The sequence below is a fragment of the Pseudorasbora parva genome, chromosome 21 (assembly GCF_024679245.1).
Source record: "Pseudorasbora parva isolate DD20220531a chromosome 21, ASM2467924v1, whole genome shotgun sequence".
NCBI classification, from domain to species: Eukaryota; Metazoa; Chordata; class Actinopteri; order Cypriniformes; family Gobionidae; genus Pseudorasbora; species Pseudorasbora parva.
In genome coordinates, this window is record NC_090192.1 from 5,092,659 (window position 1) to 5,114,327 (window position 21,669).

Sequence of the window (21,669 nt, forward strand, 5' to 3'; positions counted from 1 at the left end):
CTTGCTCGTGTACTATCGAGTTGTTCACAAGAACGGTTTGTGTTTTTGTGATAGAAGGGATGACTTTTTCATTGAATATTTGACCTGGATTAGATACACAGAGATTCTGCCAGAGCCGTTGATGCCTCTGGGTTACGTATGTGTGGGGCGGCGCTATCAAAATAGGGCCGAGACCAACAATGGCATATCAACAATGGTTACCAGATAGCACTTACCCCACCTTTAACTAGCTTTTTTTGTAATTTGATGCAAAAGTATTACAAAGTAATAAATAAAGTAAAGTTTTATAAATGTACTCATTAAAAACTAACTGTTCAAATGTGTCATCGCAGTCTGTTAAAAGGGTCTTCTTCACTGGCTTAAAATGGCTCATCATATGGCTTAACAGCATTGGGTAAATGTTTACATCGGTCAAGAACTTGTAGATCAGTGAAGGTCTGAGACTGAAAACGGGTTGTGTTTGAACACCTGCTTTCAAAAATTGATTTCCCACTCGGCCTGCCACAATCACAAATTCACTAGATTTATATATAAAGATTTATAATATAAATATATATTTATATATATATAAATTGAAGATTTATAACATATATAATAAAAGATTTATAATATAACATATACCGGTATATATATGGGAGTTTTACGAGGACATTAACTTTTTACCAGTTGAAGTCTCGTGTTTTAGACATGGCGTGAATGCACCTAACACAATGATAGTCAAAATTATGACAGAGTCATTATGAGATTAAAATTGATAAATCAAAATTATAATGTCGTAATTGTCAATTTTGACTTTTAATGCCATAGTGAGTGACTAAGTATTTCAACTTAGGTCATCATTTTGACTTCATCTCATAAAAGACTTTGTATGTCGCAATTCACAAAAAAAAAGCATCGTTTGTTTGACTTCAAGGTGACTTTCTCCAGCAATGATTGAGTAGCTTCTTCCATTACTTCATGTTTGCATGATCAAAGCATTCATTGCAAATGAACATGTTAAACAGATTTACAGATCATTTTTACCTGAAGCGGTACACAAGATGTTTGAAATATGCCGTTGTTCAGTGAATTTTTGCATGTGAAATCCAGCCATTTCAACAGGAATCCACGTGACGTGGAGTTTAATTCGGTTACACCAATTCGCCGTGTTGATCAACATAAAACTGTTTGGCTTGAAAGTGAATTCTGTGTGAGCTGATCGTCATTTATAGCTACACTTTTGACAAGGGCACTTTTTTCCATACATTTCACAGAAACGTCACTAATGTGCCACCCATTAATTTAACATACTGGAGAATATGAACATACTGTTGCTATAAACCTTTGCATGAGTTTGAAACCGCAACGCGAATGACTGACGGAAACTCTACTTCATTTTGACTGAATAATGTTTATTAATTCACCAGGTTGTAACACATAAAACTTGATATTTCTTCCTAGCCCACTATATTATCTCCATAACTGCTGCTCCAGAACCCTCAACACTAAACTCAGATGATAGAAATGCATGCTAATTGTGGAGCCATTTTATGCGGTAACAATAAAATTGAGCTTGTATTGTTTTGGTGTTATCTGCAACTAAAGCACTGCAAAACAGAGGGCAAGGCTGATGTAATCACTACAGATCTGGAGTTGGTGGCTGGATAGCAAAGCAGAGGAACCTGCAGTCTGGTTCTGGAATGAAGCCGTGTTTGAACAGGCCGCACTGGGATCAGTATGAGCTCTGGTTCTGATTCCTGTATCCTCCTCGCTGGTAGTTCTGTTTCTGCTGGTAACCACCTTTCTGATCTATAGCAGTGACAGAGAACAAAAAGAGAGCGATATTGAACTTCAGAAATCAAACCCGTGGCATTTACTGTTCATATCAAGACACTGAAGCTGCTTTGAGGTTCTCAAGGAAGAACGAGACAGTGAGCAAGAGAAAAGAGATGGGGCCTTTGAACAACCAGATGGAGAGTTGCCACCGCATTCATTGGTAAAGTTAGAAATGAGTGAACAGGTGAGTAAGGTGAAGAGATGAATGAATGATTAACATGTTCATAACCACCTCGTTGGTAACCTTGCTTCTGTTGGTAACCTCCCCTCTGGTCTGGAGCTGCATAGTGAAAAGTGTTTAGAGACACAGGCGGACAAGCACTTTCACCCACACAAAGCACTTCAACACACTTTTCACAGCAGCCGCGTCAACTGACCACAAGCGACAAGCACACAAGCGAACAATCTGAGTGTGTATGGATTGTCATTTATTCTATCATGGTTGTGTGTTCAGATGGCCGAGAAAATTATAATTACCTCTCTGGTAGCCTTGCTTCTGTTGGTAACCACCTTTCTGATCTGTGTGACAGAAACAGAGATTTAAGTCATGTGAAACTATGGTGGGGTATATATATTTATATATATATACACATATATATTTTGATAAAAAGTTTTAATATATTTTAAAATGCAGCAGGTTTATTAGGCTGCTGTAACTTTAAGACCTGATGCATGGATCCATTATTCTGTTACACACACATTTTCTTTTTCAACTGTTTATGTTCACTTAAAACAAATGACATTATTGTGTGTATATTGAACTGTTTAAGCACAATAAAGTGGAAATCGTATTGTGCATCTATTCTGCGGAAAATGAGTATTGGAAGCATTTCAGAATCGTATGTATTGAAAAACTATATTTTTTGTCAACACTACATTGCACTTAGTTTTTTATTTCACATGCCTTTTTAAAAGACAACAATTGAAAAATGTATATTATGTATACAATTCAAACTGCCACAGTGGCTAATATGAGTGACTGATACACGCCACTGCTGAAATACACACGCATTTAGTGGTTAATGTCAAGCCATGATTATATTATCATTTATACTGAGTTTTTAATCATGCAGCCTTCTCTCAAAAACACACACAAAAAAACTTAACTATTAAATAAACCTGACTGCTAGAATGAATATATACATTCAGTACCAGTCAAAAGTTTGGACATGTGAGAACACGTTTTTATTGACTACATCCTTTAGGGGTGCTCCGATCGATCGGCAACCGATCTCAATCAGCCGATAATCACTTTGGGACGATTGATCGGCGGTCTCTAAAAAGGCAGATTTCATAAACCGATCACATGCTGACGACACAAAGACGCGCGCCTGCCGTGAGAACGAAGGCATGACATGCAGCGGCAGTCTCATTTTCTTTCCGGCGCGGGTAAAATAATTAAAATGCTGAAGGTGAGGTAAAATTCATATTCTGTATTAAATAACTTACGAAGTCATTTGAATTTTTTTTGTGAGACTTAAGTTCACAAACCGAGCGAGTCAATCCGTGCGCACGGGCTCTCTTTCACTCTCAAAGTGCTCAAATGGCTTCACATCAGCGCATCGTATTTGCAACTAAAATCGAGCTACACAGTTGACACAGGATTTGCCACTTGCACAATCGAGGCAGTGTCGCATCGTCAAAGTTTATCATTTGCATTTATTTTTAAGTATTGCCAGTGTTCACTCAGCACTCACGCACGCTCTCCAAGAAATCGTAATCGAACACACACACACCTGACACATACACAGCCCATCTGACAAAAAGCTTGCGAGTACAAATTGCGCTGCAATGGTCAGATACACACAAAATGTATGCACTAAATTACCGTCTTGACGAGTATGCACATAAACCCCTGCCAGTCGTGACTCGCGAGTGAACGTTAACATTTGTCTAACTGCATAACCGTATCCGTGTATTCCCTCTTAAAGTGAAAGCAGTCAAATAAACTGCTGGTGTCTCTCAGTTTCTCTTTGTCTGGTTGTTTGGTGAACCTTAATGAAACTCACTGCTCTTGAATGGCTAACTTTTGCAACTTTATAAGGACTAACTTTTTTTTTTTTTTTGTTGTAATGACTAGCTTTTGCAACTCTTGTAAGGATTAATCTAATTTATTCAGGGAAGACCAATATTAATTTACATTTGATTTTTTTATTAAATTTCTTTAGTATTTCTTACCTCAATACTAATGTTAGACCAACCTGAAAAAAATGTCTTTAAAAACAAAAATGCACTGCATAATCAAAGTTTTAGGTGAGATAATATATAACAAGAGTCATCTATAAGGGGGGAATTCCCCCATTTTCAGAAATAATAAATTCCCTGAATGAATGTCTGTAAAAATCCCTATAAATAATTCTATATGATAAAAAGAAAGCTTCTAATAGATCAGTATTTGTGATCAGACCGGCAGATACTGCTTCATGTGATCAGCGATCGGCTCCAAAAAACCTGATCAGAGCACTCTTATTATTTAGGAAGGATGGCATTGGCATACAGTAGCTTACATTATTTTATTTTTTTGGATCTGATGTAGTTGGTTCCTAAACTACATCAGATGTTCATAATATTAACAGAAAAAAAAAAACTTGCCATAGTTTTGTCCTTTGTGACAGTAGCCGGTTTTGGTATAACAAGTTTTACATATAGCTGCCAATCATTAAATGTAATCAGTGTTTTAAGAGGCTCCATCCCATTAAGCTGATCTGATGTGTGTTGGTCAGCCTAACCCCTCTGTTTGGAATCATTTTATTTTACTCTGCTTTATTTGGGAAAGATGGCCTACAGTAGCCTTAAGTGATCTCATTTTTTAAAATAAACACTTGGTGGTTCTTCAAGATCTTGACTCTAGCCTATTTCTACAGGTTCTTTTCGCAATCCAGTTAATTTAAAGTTAGTTTTATTTCTACAAATGGTGCAAACTCTGCAAGATTTTAGATAAAAGATTCATCAAGATTCATCAACTGTTTACATGTGCACCAATAATGTGATTCTTTACAATAATCAGAGTAAGGACTTGAATCGCAGTAAGATGTTTATACGACAAGCCAAACACTTCTTTCCTGTTTACATGCAATTTTACATTATTCTGATTGTTTGCCAAGAAGTGTGGTTATTTTTATATTTTTAGCGCCATAATGCGCATACCCTAAAGCACTAATGATAGACTCGCATACAGTAGGTGTTACTGGCCAGTTTTAATCCACTTATGTCAAATTCAAAACATATTTCTAAGTATTTGACATTATTCGGCGTTGAACATATCAATGCAGCTGTAACTGGGGTTGCCTACAACCATCTCTAAATGAAGATAAGGAGCAGAGACTGCGCAGTCAGTTGTTTTGACGGAGTTCAGCGATTCACAGTGGACAGAAGAAAGTTGTGCGAGCATGTGCACTTTGGACAGAGCAGTAATAATGTGATAAAGGTGCTTACATGCCTGTTTGTTGAGATTAATATAGGCGTACGCCACATAGTTTAATACGATTATGGTGATTATGATTATGAGCTTAATCACATTAGCGTTGCGTTAACATAAGGTAAACTTTAATCTCAATATTGCCAAAATCCCATTATGACCGCATAACGAGGATAAATGTAAACATAGCCATTATTACTAATTAAATTATTATTAAATTACATTAAATATAAAGAACTCACTGGCCCGTACTTATTCCTTCCATGTGATTATATAAATAATTAATAACAATTAAACAGTCAAATTACATTTACAAAACTAATATATAAAGGGATTTATTTAATAGCTAATCTTTACATGATTTGATTCTGATTTTCTAACACCTGCATGTCATGTACCTCTGTTGAAGTAGCCTCCATAGACGCCCTGTTTGAGGTCGAAGACGCGCTCGTTGTTCTCCACCAAGCCGCCCAGTTTCTCGGCCAGCTGCAGGGCCATGTTCTGCAGGGATGTGGGCTCCGTCCTGTGCATCACCACCGTCTGAGTCGGCTGGTCTAGAGATGCCTGACAGAGGGGAGACAAATAAATGAAGGTACCAGTATGGACAGAGGAAGGAATAGTTAGGGTAAAACTGACTGTTTTTATTTTACCATGAGTTCTTCATTGATGATCATCTTGCTGATAATGCTGTGTACTGTGGGTAACTCCAACTCAAACATCTCTGACAGAGTTTCCATACTGTAGAACAGACGGAAAGAAAGTAATGAAGAGCTGCAGATACACTGGAACGTTTAAAACATTCAATAAGGCAGTTCATCCCAAAATAAAAATACTGACATCTATAGTCAATTTAAGCAAACTAAGAGTACAATTGTGCATCCAAATTGTGGACCTGAATATAGCACTAAGGTTGTGTGTCAATCATATGTACCTGATTGAGTCATACACGCTACTGTAGGTGAAAAGGTAAGTGCGCAGCGATTCCTCCTGAATTTTCCTGTAGGTTCAAACAACCAAAAAGTTAACAATTTAACTATAAATGATGCTAAAATGTTGTCAAGCATCAAGTCTCTACCTGACGAGCATTTCCCGCACACACTGGGTTTCCGGAAACAGATCCCACACTTTGCTGTTCATCTTCTCGTTGATGATGAAGGAATGGCAGGTTCTCCAGTCGCCCATCTTCATGGCCTTGCTGGCAGCCACAACGTGCTCCCTCATGCTCTCGGGTGGACCTGAGGAGGACATGGAGAGAGATAGACAGAGGTCACTCATATTACTGCGATTAAAAGCTGATTTTTCTCTCCTCGTTCCAGCCTCTCACTCACCCAGCAGCGGCTGTCTCTCACCCACCCTCAGCTGGTGGTGGAACTGTTTGCTGATCATCCTGCGCCGGGCATCGAACTCGTGGGCCGCCATGTAAGGTATCTCCAGCAGCATGGCTGACACCAGGTACACACACTCCAAGAGCTCCAGATTAATGTGCATATGGAACGGCACCTAAAAAGTACCACAGTTCATCCAAAAATGAAAACTGACATTATTTGGTAACCATCACGTTCATTTACCATATTTGATGTACTCTATGTATGTGCATTGATGAATGTTTATTAGAGTATAAAACCTCAGTTAATTCTCATCATCATATAATGTGATTGAGTCTCTTTATTATGATTTTGAAAAGTCTTTAGGTACTTTTTGAAGCCCGAATAATCAATTACTTAGACCTTCACAGGCTGTACAAACATATTCTCTAACATGACCTCCATTTAGTCAAATTTACTCAGCTACAAGCATCAAAATAAGGGATGAATGATATTGGTAATATGATTTTTAAAAGAGCAAACGGTCAGACCCGTCTGTCAGGTGTGATGTGGCTGTACCTGTCGCCTCTTCTCGATCTTCTCCTGCTCCGCGTTTCTCTCCTGCATGTTCCTCATGAGGAGTCCCTGTCCCAGAAGCTCCTTGGCTCTGCCGCTGGACTGGATGTCCAAGAGGGCATTGTGGGCGTCTTTGATCATGCCCTGACGGAAAGCACAGATGCCCAGCTGCACCATGGTCCTGTTGTACAGGATCTAAGAGAGAAGAAAAGTTCATTGAGGAAACCCCCTCAAATCACACCAACCAACTGTTCTTCAGATAGGAATTGCGTGTAAACCTGGACAGGAGGGTCGGCATGCTGGATGTTGTCTTGTAGGTGGCTCATGAGCATTAGGTCTCTGGCCTGGTACCAGCGGCTGTGCAGGGCATGATGGTAGATGTGGCACAGGATGGCGCAGGTACGGATGCGGTCAGTGCGGTCTTTGGAGTAGATAAACTTACACAAACGGTCCATGATGATTGCACTGTCCTCTCCCTCACTCTCCTCCTGATCCTGCTCAGACTAATAGAAAAAGATGCCAACGGTTAGACCAGAAGCCTCGCACTGTTTACACATACTCTTTATCCACATTAAAAATAAGGTGGATATCACATAGAAATATAAAATGAAAACTCATACAGGGACATTTTTGCCACCATCTTCTCAGTTGCATTCTCATCATACCGTATTTTCCGGACTACAAGTCGGATCAGTCCAAAAATGCGTCATGAAGAGGAAAAAACATATACAAGTGGTACTGGACTATAAGTCGCATTAGGGCAGAAGCGCATGCGCACGCCCGCTCGCTGTGCATAACCGAGCAGCAGAAGGTTTGGAGTGACAGAGAAACTTGGGAGGGACTGGAGAAAAGCAGAGGTTACTTAAACTGTAATGAAGAAAACAAAGAACGCTAATCACGGACTGAAAGCAAGATGGCCAGAGCTGGAGGAACGAGTCCACAGATGAGTGCTTGAACAACGCTCTGTCGGGAGAGGCTCAGCCGTGCATATTTTACTACATGCATTTTGTTTGTGTTCAGTCTTTCTCAGTTGTTGTCTTTAAGTTAATATTTCAGTATCAGCATTGAGTGCCCTCTCACTGCTGTAGACGTAGCTACATGTTTATTCTTGTCAGTCAGTATGAATTAAATTTGATATATCGCACCTGACTAGAAGTCGCAGGACCAGCCAAACTATGAAAAAGAGTGAGACTTATAGCCTGGAAAATACAGTAACTGGATTCTCCAACTATACTAGGGGTGTCCATGGTTAACCGATTGACCGATTAACCGTTAAAAATTGTGTAACCGAGTGAAACATTTTGCTCGGTTAAGTGGCGTCAATGACGTGCTTTGAATTTAGTTGTAATATATGTTTGCACCCCTAGAGACCGCCAGAGCGCTCCCAGACATTTGTAATATCCACAAGAAGAAGTCATGACCAGCTTTCTAAGCGGGCAAAGAAAGCGTGGGAGCACTTTAAAAATGAGAGTGACGGGGCAAAATGCAAGTATTGCAATGCAATGCTTACCGCATTTTTCAGGCTATAGGTTGCTCCGGACTATGAGTTGCATCAGTCAAAATATGCGTCATGAAGAGGAAAATAACATGCGTCGCACTGGACTAAAAGTCGCATTAGGGCAGAAGCAGAGCGCGAGCCGCGCGCGCTGTGCATAACGGATCAGAAGAAAGAAAGTTTGAAGTGAGAAACTTGTGAATGACTAGAGAAAAGCAGACGTTACTTTAACTGTAATGAAGTAGACAAAAAAGCTAATCGCGGACTGAAAGCAAGATGGCCAGAGCTGAAGGGACGAGTCCACAGATGCTTGAACTCTCTGCCGGGAGAGGCTCATCAGCCGCGCGAGTCAAACGCTGTCTGTGTGAATCATTCTCGGCTGCATATTTTACTACATGCCCTAATCGTGCAGGCGCCCTCGCGGCCACTCGCATTGCTCGTGAACTGGAGCGCATCTCATCCTAATTTAAGGAAACTCAGCGTACGCCTCGCAGACATGAAATAGATCTTAAGAAACTTGAAATGTCTTTTAACAATTTAAAACGAAAAGAAATAGGCTACTTTCTGATTATGTAATCCATGATGTGCATTTCTCTATATAGGCGCGTTCACTACGGAGATGGTGGTCGTCAAATTAATAAGCTAAAAATAACCCTGACGCACACTATGGTTAACCGAGTATTAACCGCTAAGGGCCTCGGTTAACGGTTAATGAAAAACTTGAAAACGTGCAGCCCTAAACTATACTGCTAGTTTTTTTGTGAAGTGAGTGACATACTTGACAAAGTCAGCTTCCACATTATTAAAACAACAATTATGATATTATCAGAGATGATACATATAACATACCCCTACTGGATCCACAAAGCATCTTTCTCCATCGATGGCGAGACACTCACCTTTGTCTCTCCCTGCAGGCCCAGGCTGCGACGATGGGCTTTGTAGTCAAACTTGTAGTACGTGTGCATGATTCTGCGCAGATAGACGCGACACACTTCCTCCGTGCTGCCTTTAGTTTCCAGATACTGCAGCAGGCGGTCAATGATGCCACACACACGGCCCTCATCCTTCAGGTTATCAACATACTCTGCAGGAGTGTGAGAGGAAGCGTTATCACGACACACTCTGTCGTTACGTGATCGTGTGAAATCGGTCTGTACTCACCCTGAGAGTGAGGGTCTGTGTTCTGCATGATTTTGGTGAACTCCTCATCCATCCTCTCCACCAGAGTCAGAATACAGCCACGTACACGGAACGGCTGAAGAGAAGAGACGCAGTTCATAAAGAGCCTTAGCGGTCACATTTACTACATTTCACACGAAAAAAGGTCCATTGGCAATAGTGTAGCGATGTATGAAGCACTGCTCACACAGAAGTCACTTTTAAACCAAATGGCTTTCTGTTGTTCAACACGGCGAATTTGTGTGACCAATCTGTGAAATCTGTGTGGGGAAATCTTTCTCCCTCACATGAAACTCACAAAATGAATCAAAATAAAACCGAAAGTGCAACATGGCTTAGTGCAAGTATCAAACCGCAAAGGCTGCGATTTAAAATGTTGCAATGGATTAAAGTTTTAAAATGAAGACACCCAAATAAAATAAATATTAGTTTATTACTATTCGTTTGCATGACATTTATATGACAGTTGTAATTGGTCAAAAGCTAACATGAAATGCTGTTCACGGGAAAATTAATACTAACCTGGTCAGAAACGGCCAGGTTCTCGCTGTCCTCTGCAATGTTTTCTCCAATGAAAATGTTGGTGTTGTTGAACAGGATGTCCAGCAGTTCATCAATGCAGTCCAGACACTTCTTCCACATATCCGCCTAAAGAAGAGTGAAATAGGGCATAATGTAAAGACTGGAACACACAACACAACTTTTGCCCCGATTAACACCCGTGTAGATTATGTGCACATACTCAATATATTTTTAGCTTATGTGTATGATTCTGTCCAGTAAGATATATCAAACATGTTTGCATCTTTTTTTCATCAGCCATGTGGCAACTTATGCGGAGCATGTTTCAGCAAAAGTTTGTTGTGTTCAAAATGACTTCTGTTAAAGTCTGTTAATATGTGATTTATGGGTGTAAGAAAATATTGATACACGTATCGCATCGCGATATGTTTGTGCGATACTGTATCGATTCTCAAAAACACTGTATCGATATTCATATATTTATTTATTTACATCCAAGATTCGTGGCTTTGTGTTCAAATTAAACTGCAGACTGTATACAACCCATTCGCTAGATGGCAGTATTATCTCAGAACGTAACTGACACGGGGCCGGAGAAGCGCAAGGTGAATGTATTCACCTTGTATAAGGCATTAACAAACCTCACAGGGAAGACAGAATTATTCCACTCCCGCAGTTAACAAAGCTGAAGCATTTTGGCTTCAGCTACAAAGAAACCACTAAGTAAATCGACAAGAGTCATTTTGTCTGCAAAATAGGCCAAGTTAAAATCCAGTAGCCTACTCAGGAAACATTGAATCTGAGAGCTAGCTTAACATCCCTATGCCATCCGCGTTGCTGAGAAGCTTTTCGATAGAATATATACAGCACATTTTCCTCTCAGTAACTAAATAAACACACACCAAAACTGACAGCGGTTGCAGCAGAACGAAAGCATCTGATCATAGTGATGTGGATTTGGATGTACCAGCGCTGCAGTTCAGTAGCTTACTTGAAATGGCACTTTATACAATAGACTGCGTTAAAGAAAACAGCTTTACAGTATTAAATATAAAACAGTCATTCAGTCATAGAATGGACTATGCACTTTATGTTGCTAAATAGTTTAGAAATTAAAAACTGCTATTATGTCATTATGCATTATGTCAATAACAGGACAAATTAATACAAAGAGACATAACTACTTGTATCTATACAACTTATAGGTAGTCTATTTAAGTTTATACATATTTGACAATGTATTACTTACACAAAAACAAGTAAATTAACTAATGGCCAAGACCGCAGAGGGCAGACCTCTCTCTCTCTTTCTCTCTCTCGCTGCGCATAACGGTTTAAATGAACAAACTTTGAGTGCTGATCAAGAATTTTGTGCAAGCAATTTAAGGTCGCAAGACTCGCGACTTTTGTCCCAAATAGAGCAGGCTTCATTCAGTGATTGAAACAAATATTAATAATATTAATGGAAGTTTTACAGCATATTGAACATGCCGAGCGAGCTCTGCTGTGCTAAACAGGGAACTTTTCCTTGACATGAAACGGTAAATAATCAAACCAGTGAAAGCAGTGCATTTATAATTTATTCATGCAATATCTCTTCAGTCAGTACAGTAGCCTTCACTTTAGTGTTTCTGTTTGATGTTAAATAAAATGAGGCATGGTATGCTAACTGTTTCAAGTTACATGGCTTGTATATAACTCTCACGGCTCAACAATTTTACCTTCTACCGACCAAAATCCAAAGTACTTCCAGACATGGCTTTTTAGATTTTGGAGGGTTAAAACCGTTTTCTCTGCCGCGGTAGAGTTGGGCGCTGCACTTCGGCCATCTTCACTGCAAGACGTGTCAACTTTCAGCAGTGACAGACAGTGCGACTTCTTTGACCCGTCCCTGAACCCCCATGCACGTTCTCACTTGCAAAGCAGACAGCCACGCCTCTAATACCGCGGCAGGTTTTTTTCTTGCTTTTTAAAATTTGATTTGAATATTAATTTTCACCTTCGAAATTCGTTTTTTAAAAACTATTCGAATATATATTCGAATTTAGTATATTCGTTGACAACTCTACTAAGAAGGCCCTTCTTCCTAAAAGTTTAGTATATCTGATTGGTGTGCTGGACCAGAGTGTTGTGATTGGTCAACCTCTTGCAGCATGTTTAATACCACATCCCTTTATTTTGTATATATTATTTAAATGAGGAATATTGTGTCAGGTTCTCTCAAAACAGCAACATTACACACTAAAGAAGTTGAAAATGCAAAAATAGGATAATAGCATAATAGGTGATAAGCTTAATATGCTTGATGACTGCAATACCATCAGAGAGCTCACCTTCATGAAGGCGGCCAGGTTGGGGTTGTAGTCGTATAAGGAGGCGATGATGTTGAACTTAATCTTGACGAGGATGCCTTCGCCGAGGTTATTCTCATTAGAAATGCCAGCTAGTGCGTGAAGAAGCTCGATCTGGGCAGCTCTGCATGACAAGGGAACAAATACATTTTTGTTGTGTTTATGCCTGTTCATATTTACCATGTAAAAACCCTGTAAGTCTGGAGTCAGTAAGAATTTCTTTTCAAAGAAATTAAAACTTATGCAACAAGAAATACATTTAATTAATCAGAAGTGATAGTAAAACATTTATGTTACAAAAGATTTATATTTCAAATTAAAGCTATTCTTTAAAGCTGCTGTCCGTAACTTTTTTTGTGTTCAAGATTTACAAAAAATATATAATGAGAATGTACAACATGAATCCATTTTCCAAACCGTTTTTGTCTTACCCAGAATATTTATGGTACACTTATAATAAGTGTTTATACTGGGACTATTTCAGGCCAGACTGGTAGGTACCGCTGCGGAGGAGCACAGTCCCTGGGTGATCCGTCATAGACATAAACAGAGAGAAGTAGCTCCGGCTGCAATGTTCTTCAGCAAGACGCATGCAGTTCTGTTTATTAACCACTAGTGTGCAAAAAGTTACGGACTGCAGCTTTAAAGTTTCTATTAAAAAGAATCCTGAGGGAAAATGTATAACAGTTTCTACAAAACAAATGAAGGATCATGGGACACTGAAGACTGGAGTAATGGTGCTGAAAATGTATTTTTGATCACAGGAATAAATTACATTTAAAAAATATATGAATATAAAAAAAACTTATAAAAAATATTTCTCTTGAATACATGAGTGCATAAATAATAATTTTCAACGAACAATACAGTTTTGTAAAATTAATTTAATGTAATCATGAACGCAAACCTTGTCAACCACATAAAATTATCAATTTATACAAAATGGTTACTGACTTGGACACTATCATGAGGGTCTAGCAGCTCCACTCACCAAAATAGTGAGGATGTTTTCATACCTGTCTGTTCCTTTCTTTCCTCTGGCCTGCAGGATCTCCTGCAGTTTCTTGATCACCACAGCCGTATTGATCTCTGTGCCTTTGGCAAACATTTTGGGCTTCTCCTTTACAAGCGGCACGCCGCCCTTCACCTTCTCCCATCCGCCTTCCTCTGCTTCTCCCTCTTCTTCGCCCTCCTGTTCCTGTAGCTCCTTCCTCTTGTGTCTCTTCTTTTTATCATCCTTCTTGCGGTCGGACGGCTTCTCACCATCTATCTTCTCAACTCTATGAGGGTAAATGAGTGTGAAGTATCAGTGGAGAGTTTAAAAGACACTTTCAAGATGAATATGGAAGGAGGTCCACTTAAATATGGATATTTTTCTTACACAAACCCATTGATTAGCTTTAGAAGGCCTTTATTAAACCAGAGGCGTGTGGATTACTTTTATAATGGATGGATGCACTTTTTTGGACTTCAAATTCTGTGCTGCCATTATAAAGCTTGGATTAGCTAGATTTTTTTTTTATATAACTAAATATTCGTCTGAATGAAGAATATCACATATACCTAATATGGCTTGAGGGTGAGTAAATTATGGGACCATTTTTGGACAAAGTTTTTCAGGTGGGTTTAACAGTAGGTTAGTATTCAGGTAAGAAATACTACAGAAATGATAGTATTTAAATGTGAAACAATACTGAATAGTCTTCATTGTAAAAATTACATACAGATTAAAGGTGCCATAGAACGCCTTGATACCATATTTGAAATTGTTCTTTGATATCGACATAGAAGGTATGTGGCTTAGGTAAGGGTAAAAATTCTCCAGATATACGTTTTACATGTCCATTTACAACTCTAGGAAGTGTCCCTAGATTGAAATGGGCTGTTATTACCTTATTTGGAAACGTCATGAATAATTATGTTGAGCTCTGTTCTGATTAGCTGTTTCACAGCAAGGCTCATTTCAGTATCTCACCACTGACTTACCACGCTAAACAAGGTTACAATTAATAATAGTACACAATTAATCTGTCCTTATAAAGCAGCACATATGCACTTAATAAGTTCTCATCACTTAGAAGTGAGTTGTGACAGAACACAGAATGCAGCTTTAATTTAAGGAGAAAAATCATTAAAAAAAAATGTATTGTGGTTCTCAGATCATCAGCGCGAGAGAGACAGAGCTTGCATGCTCATGGTTGCCAGATTGCAAAGCTTAAGTAAAACACCGGATATAATACATGTTCTTTTATGACCACTCGACGCTCATCTATCCCCCCTGAAAAAAACAGTGAATTTGGTCATGTTTTAAAAAAATATATATTTTTGACTGCATTTAGTCTTTAACACAGAGCAGGTTGCATTCCAGGATCACTTCATTGTACATTGTAGTTGTAATTCATTGTAAATTGTAGTTATAATTCATTGTAAATTGAAATTGTAGTAAAATAAAAAGGCACCTTTGTTAGCTGCTTCGCCTTCGCTATCTTTGTACAAAATGGACTGGGAAGAGGGCGGACTTCATTTGTTGCTCGGGGGCGGTCATTTAAATAACTAGCTAGTTACATCAAAACCGGCAACAAATTGAAACAGGTCACTGAATGACATATCATATCAGTTCATATCAAACCGGCTGCATGTTTTCTGCATGTGTATTTTACAGTTTGCGCGCAGTAAGCCATTCATTTTGGTACTTGTGACTCAAGCTGTTTGAGAGGCAGCTTTAAGCTCACGCCACTATAGATCAGTGCTGAGTGCGCATGTGTGAGCATGAAACCTGCGAGAATTAGTAAACTTATGCGCAATACAAGCACTATTTAACCGGAGCGAATGAGACGAGCGAGTGAGAGGAGGCAGGTGTGTGTCACTTCGCTGTTGGATAGCGAGAATATGCAGCTGCCGTTTTTGTCTCAGCTGGAAAGACATGAGACTGACCGACCAGTCAGCAGTTCAGGCAAAGCATGGGGAAAATCAGATGATTCTGGTCCTTGGGCAGAGAATAAAATAAAATCTACAATACAAAAAACAACTTGAAAGTGCCTGATTTTAAAGCGAGAGACGTGCCAACTTGCACTTCGTTAAATAAATAATTACAATATTGTCAGAATGTACATATCACACACTCATACTTAACAGCTCTGAAGGTTGAATCACATACTTTTTGAGGAAAACCGTAGCAAGTGACGCTGCAGTTCCTTCATTGTCTTCACTCTCACTGCCGCTGTCCACTGAATCAGAGCCCCATTGTTCACTATCATCATCATCGTCACTGTCCGACTCTTCATCCTGACAAAGTCAAAGTGATGCATCATGAAAACATGTTCATGGCAGTCAGCCATTTACCCCATGATGGCTTTTTGAAACTGTCTTACGAATGTTGAGTGTTTGGACTTACAGCTGCGCCCTTGAGGAACTTGCTGGCCTCTGGTGCCTTTTTCTCCTCTTCTTGAGGCTTCTTCTTCATAAAGCTCTTGGCAGTGCCATCATCATCGTCATCATCATCATCACTCTCCGAGGACGACCCTACACATCACATGAGCAAAGAAAGAGCAAATTAATAAGACACCATTCAGTCTTCCATAATACAACTATGTCAATCGACAGCAGCTCGAAGATAATAACGACAAGGAGGCTAACCACTGCCAATGTCATCCTTCTCCTCCTCTTCTTCAGCTGACTGCTCAGGGTTCTGCAATAAAAACAAAGCAAACATGAGACTGACGGCAAAACCAAAAGACTACAATATAACATGCAAGCATATGGTTTAAATTACTTTTTAACTACATAAATTACCATTGAGGAAAGAATATACTTATTTCTCAACACAACACAAACATTTTTATGCTATTAGAGATGTTCTTGACATATTTTGTGAGGTTTACATATAAGCAGAGTTTTTAAAACCAAATTAAAGACCTGTAGAAGTAAAATTATTATTGTATCATCCAGAACAATCCCTTACAATCTCAAAATAAATCATGCATCTCAGATTCTTTTACTTAATTAAACAGGCTGGTGCACACATTCAAATGAAAAAAGCTTCAAATTCAAGACATGTTTTATTCAATACATGCGCATTAAATTGAACTAGTATGATAATGCATTTAAATTAAGACAATGAAAATATTATTGTGCAGATACTAGTCAAATCTATACAGAATGAGTTAAATGTTTTGAGTTGTTTCTTCCTGTGACGTTACAGCTCAGAGAGACGCATCAAACGTTTATGGTGAATTAAATGCCAGATACATAAATAACTAAATTCACTAGGACTCTTGCTATGAAATGTCTAAGCTTTACCACTTCCAAGTGCATAGTCAAAAAGATTAGTGAGATAAAATATACCCTCAGGCAATCAACTACAACATAGTACAATATAAATCACCCTTCATTCATTCATCAACAGTAGATGAACATAAATAAAACAGTATTTTCTGAAACAGCAAGTCTGTGGAAAGCACGAAGGCGACGCGTTTTAACTGAACACACAACAATCAAAATTGAATTAAATCATGGCCAAGTTTGATAATCACATTAGTCCATATTGTGATTCCTATTTATCTACCCCCAAATCTCAGACATCTTAAAATGATAATTAAGACATTTGATGTACTATTAAAGATACAAGACTTTTTATTTGATCAAACTGGATCTAAAACTTAAATAATGCTCCTATTCAAACAACATTTGGGCTCCAGCTCAGTACCTCTTTATAGCTGGCGATCTCTGTTTCAAAGTCCCTGTTGTATTTGCGGATCTTCTGGCGCAGAGTGCTCAAGGCTTTGGCGTTGTTTTTGTTCATCTTCTTCTTCCCCTCCTTGTCCTCCCATAGCTATAATGAAAGCAAACACTGTTGATTGCTCATGGACAAGCATTAAAGGGATGGTTAACCCAAAAATGAAAATCGTGTCATCATTTACTCGCCTACAATTCAAACCTGTATGAATTTATTTTGTCTGCTTAACACAAAAGAAGATATTCGAAGAATATAGGTAACAGTTGATGGGTCTCAATGCCTTCCATAGTATACAAAAAAAAAACAAAAAAAAAACATACTATGGAAGTCAATGGAGTGCATGACTAGTTACAGAGGTTCTTTAAAAGTGTGTTATTTTGTGTTCAGCAGAAGAAAAACTCTTTTGAGTGGAGTACATTTTCATTTTTGAGTGAACTATGCCTTTAATCATGTGACTTCAGATTTCCTGCTGGCTCCAGTACGATTACAGACCTGGTTGAGATAGTCCTCCAGATCAGCTAGCAGACGGATGTAGAATTGCGGCACACCCTCTTTGTCCACGATGGCTTTGCTTTTGATGAACGCTCGACACAACTGCTCAAATTCCTCCAGACATTTGGATATATCTCGGATCTTCATGGCATTGCGGATTGTTTTAATAAAGTTGGTGAGCTCCTCAAACCTGAAACGTAACAGACATTGATGCGTTTATAAATGAGGTCAGCAGGAACGCTCCTTAATTCTCGAGGCCTGACGTTGTGCGTTGGCATTTCACGCTCACCTCTTGTCCTTGGCACTGCGTACCACTCTTTTGGTGTCCTCCTCATCATCGCTCAGCAACAGGGACCTAAAGACACAACAACAGAGTCACTACCGCCTCACAACTGATCACATAGCCGAGCCCTTTTCACATTTCCTGGCTTCTCAGCAGCATAAATCCTCATTGAGGAGTTCCCTAGTGTAGTGGTGAACAGGAGACTACGACAAACTTGATTTTTGCGGTGCTATTTGTCCATAGGAAAGAAAAAATGATAAGTTTCAATTAGATGTCGCCATTGATTACTTTTGTTACTGTATTAGTTCATGTTTATTAACGTTGGTTCATAAAAATCCAGCTGTTCATATTAGTTCACAGAGCATTAACTAATGCTAACAAGATTTTAATGATGTATTAGTAAATGTTGAAATTAACATTAACAAAGATTAATAAATGCTTTATATGTGCAGTTCATTATTAGTTTATGTTAGCTTATATAGTTAACTAATGTTAACTAAAGACCATTATTCTAAAGTGTTACTGATCAATCCATTAATAGTTGCTTTGTGGATCAGCAATAATTTTTAATAAATCCAATTAAAAAAATAGATTTGTTAATTACCAATTGCTGCAATGGGGAATCACAATGATGAATACTGCACTGACAATCATACAAATAACTGCAAGTAATGATTAAATTCGGTTTTCCTCATGTCACATGTAACCCTAATAAGTTTTTATTTAACTTGGAATTGTCTAAAAGATAATAAGATTTATATAAAAATTATAGGCCAATATGACTTATTTTAATGGTGTGAAATTTATTTTAAATTTAGTGTTATTTAAAATAGAAATTATATTTAATTGTATTAGAAACAAACATGCTTGCAGCAGCATATTTAAAATAAATAAATAAATAATAAATTATATATATATATATATATATATATATATATATATATATATATATATATATATATATATATATATATATATATATATATATATATATATTTTTTTTATACAAGGTATGGTGTTGATTTAAAAAAAGAAAGAAAAGAAGCTTGTAGTTTGTGAAAAGGGTCCAAACAGAAACACAGACTCACTGCTTATTGAAAGTAGTCCCGGTCGCTTTGGGAGTGATCTCCTCGCCAGATGAGGATTCCTCCGACTCACTGTCGGATTTGGCGAAAAAACGTGACATAACAGGCGGCTGTTAACACTGAAAAGAGAAATAAGAGATGAACAATACTTTCCCAAACCTACAAGGCTTTGTTTAGAAGCAAATAAACCTATATAAGCCTACAGCATCATATTTGATGCATGAATTCCTAAGGGCTCTAAATGATCACTTTTGGTGAAAACCTGCTGAAAAAGTAAAAGGCCTTTTAGTATTATTGTAAACATGTCCAGCTTGAGCTCGTCTTTCTGCGAGAAAATCTTGCGAGGAAATCTGTTTTTTATAAAGTACATGTAAGAATAACTTATTTTTTCTTTATTAAAACTTAAAAGTAGGAATGCATCAAATATGATCCATCAGGCTTTTGAGGAAGGTTTTCTTCATATCACAATTACCACCAATTGGACTGTAATATAACTTCCAACTACAGAGCTTTGAACATATAACACTAAGCATTTAAATATCATCTTACTAATACATATTAATGACAGATACAAAGTGACAACTGATATTTACATGCATTTTTGCAAGTAGTCTGTTATACAATACAAGCATCAGAACTTTGTGGCCATATCAGCATCACCAAATTGGGTATTTTTGCTCAGTTTGTCCCTCTGAATAAAAGGTGTATGAGCTCTATATTTTTATTGCCAAGTATCAAACGTAATGCAAAACACAACGTTACAGAGAATTATCTTGAAAGATTGAATAAACTCTAAGAGAAAAACAGATCATCTTACTATTATTGTATACATCATGCTTTACATGTTTAATGGAATAAGTTACACAATTACTTGGTTTAAAATAAAACCCTTGTGTAGTTGCTAAAATAAAAATGAATAAATAAATGCTCTAATCCGTCAGCTGCTGCATTTGCTGATAAATGGACTGAACTCACCTCACTAGATCCCAACTGATAAAAGCCCAATGTTCGGATGATTAATGAAAATAAACTATAACGAATACGGCATTTGGCGTGAATGTAAACATACGTGAGCATAATAAGTGATTACAGCGTAGTTACATCAGCTTTCATGTAGAGACTGAGGAAAACGTGCGGCGACCGGCGGTTTCAGGCCTAACGGGACCATAACTGCATGTGTAAGTCGTACAAAACCGGCAGATACCGCGACTGTCACACACAACGTACCTGTTATCTGCTGGAAACGTTAGATTCCTCGTTTGTGAATTCCCTTGGTGTATATTTTAGATCCAGATTTGCAATTTTGTCAGCACAATTGACGGCGTGCGTCAAAGACCTGTCGGCTACTTCCAGAGAGAGGGGAAGCGATAGAGACGCGCCAAACCTACAGGCCGCATGCTCTACCGCCACCGGGTGGCCTGGAGCAGAACAACGCGGTACAATATTTTCTTATTTTGATATTTTTAAATGGGTTTATTAACTGAACCTTCAGAAATCGTTCTAATTATATAAAAGTTGTGCTACTTAATATTTGTGGAAACAGAGATGCTTTTCTTTCAGGATTCTTTGATCAATAAAGCATATTTACCATAGATATTTACGTGATTCCAACTTAAAAGCGTTAAAGCTACACTGTGTGATATTTTCCCCCATCTAGCGGTGAAAAGGTATATGGCCATCCAGTGAATAATAGTTTCTGTTCCTCTCAATTGTGATTTCGTTTCAACTCCTACAGTGGCTGATTTAGTCCAAGATTAAAGCCACACTGTGTAACTGTTTTAGTTTATTCTTAGCTAAAAATATTTAGTTCTTTCCAAAATATATGTGCTCATTAATGTATATTCTTCTTTCAAGTAATTAAGTATTCTTGTAAGTTTATAATATGCCTTTGAAAATACATACGGGTGAGGTGTTCGAATGCCGGTCGCCATGTTGCCCCTCCATCTTGAAAGTACATTAGCCAAAGAGGGACAAACCCATAAATTCAAGCCACAAATTTCACGTTTTAACACTCGATGGCACCGTGTCGAATGTGAAGAGGGAGATTGCCATGTTAAAGCTACACTGTGTGATATTTTCCCCCATCTAGTTGGTGAGAAGGTATATGACCATCCAGTGAATAATAGTTTCTGTTCCTCTCAATTGTGATTTCGTTTGAACTCCTACGGTGGCTGATTTAGTCAAAGATTAACATGGCAATCCCCCTTGCAAAAAGAGGAAAAAGTGGTAAAAAAAACAAGAGGAAAGTTCATATTGACTGGAAAAGGGAAATGTTGTATTTCTAATAAAGCCAAAGAAATACATTTCATAATTTTACATAAAATCAAGATTTCTAAATATTTGGACATTGGCAGCTCATGTTGTTTTTGTAAACAAGCAGGCGAGACATTTGAACTTGTTTTTGGTTGCCC

The 21,669-nt window shown here is 38.2% G+C and overlaps 1 protein-coding gene across 2 annotated transcripts; it reads right to left on the reverse strand.

The window, feature by feature from the left end:
• Window positions 1–1,370: 1,370 nt before the first annotated feature.
• Window positions 1,371–20,643, reverse strand: eif3c (eukaryotic translation initiation factor 3, subunit C). 2 transcript variants are annotated; one of them, XM_067429199.1, is made up of 23 exons: window positions 20,486–20,643; window positions 19,262–19,377; window positions 18,180–18,245; window positions 17,891–18,080; window positions 17,369–17,494; window positions 16,300–16,351; window positions 16,058–16,185; window positions 15,821–15,948; window positions 13,680–13,943; window positions 12,646–12,787; window positions 10,313–10,438; window positions 9,773–9,866; window positions 9,508–9,695; window positions 7,392–7,616; window positions 7,117–7,308; window positions 6,562–6,733; window positions 6,309–6,468; window positions 6,165–6,230; window positions 5,884–5,971; window positions 5,632–5,797; window positions 2,293–2,334; window positions 2,048–2,095; window positions 1,371–1,788 (listed from the first exon to the last, which is right to left on the reverse strand). In XM_067429199.1, exons 2-23 carry the CDS (start codon window positions 19,357–19,359, stop codon window positions 1,712–1,714), a joined length of 2,838 nt encoding a protein of 945 aa, XP_067285300.1. In that variant the 5' UTR covers window positions 19,360–19,377; window positions 20,486–20,643; the 3' UTR covers window positions 1,371–1,711. The 2 variants fall into 2 exon arrangements, with proteins under 2 accessions (XP_067285300.1, XP_067285302.1); XM_067429201.1 differs by lacking the exon at window positions 2,048–2,095.
• Between the last annotated feature and the right edge of the window lie 1,026 nt (window positions 20,644–21,669).

What these genes read in the sequence shown, in the direction of transcription:
- eif3c (XM_067429199.1), bottom strand. Translation starts at nt 19,359, where the DNA reads ATGTCACGTTTTTTCGCCAAATCCGACAGTGAGTCGGAGGAATCCTCA. An exon ending in AGTTCCTCAAGGGCGCAGCT is followed by an intron (nt 15,949 to 16,057) that starts GTAAGTCCAAAC and finishes TGACTTTGTCAG; the next exon opens with GATGAAGAGTCGGACAGTGA. An exon ending in TGGAGGCTACTTCAACAGAG is followed by an intron (nt 2,335 to 5,631) that starts GTACATGACATG and finishes TCTGTCACACAG; the next exon opens with ATCAGAAAGGTGGTTACCAA.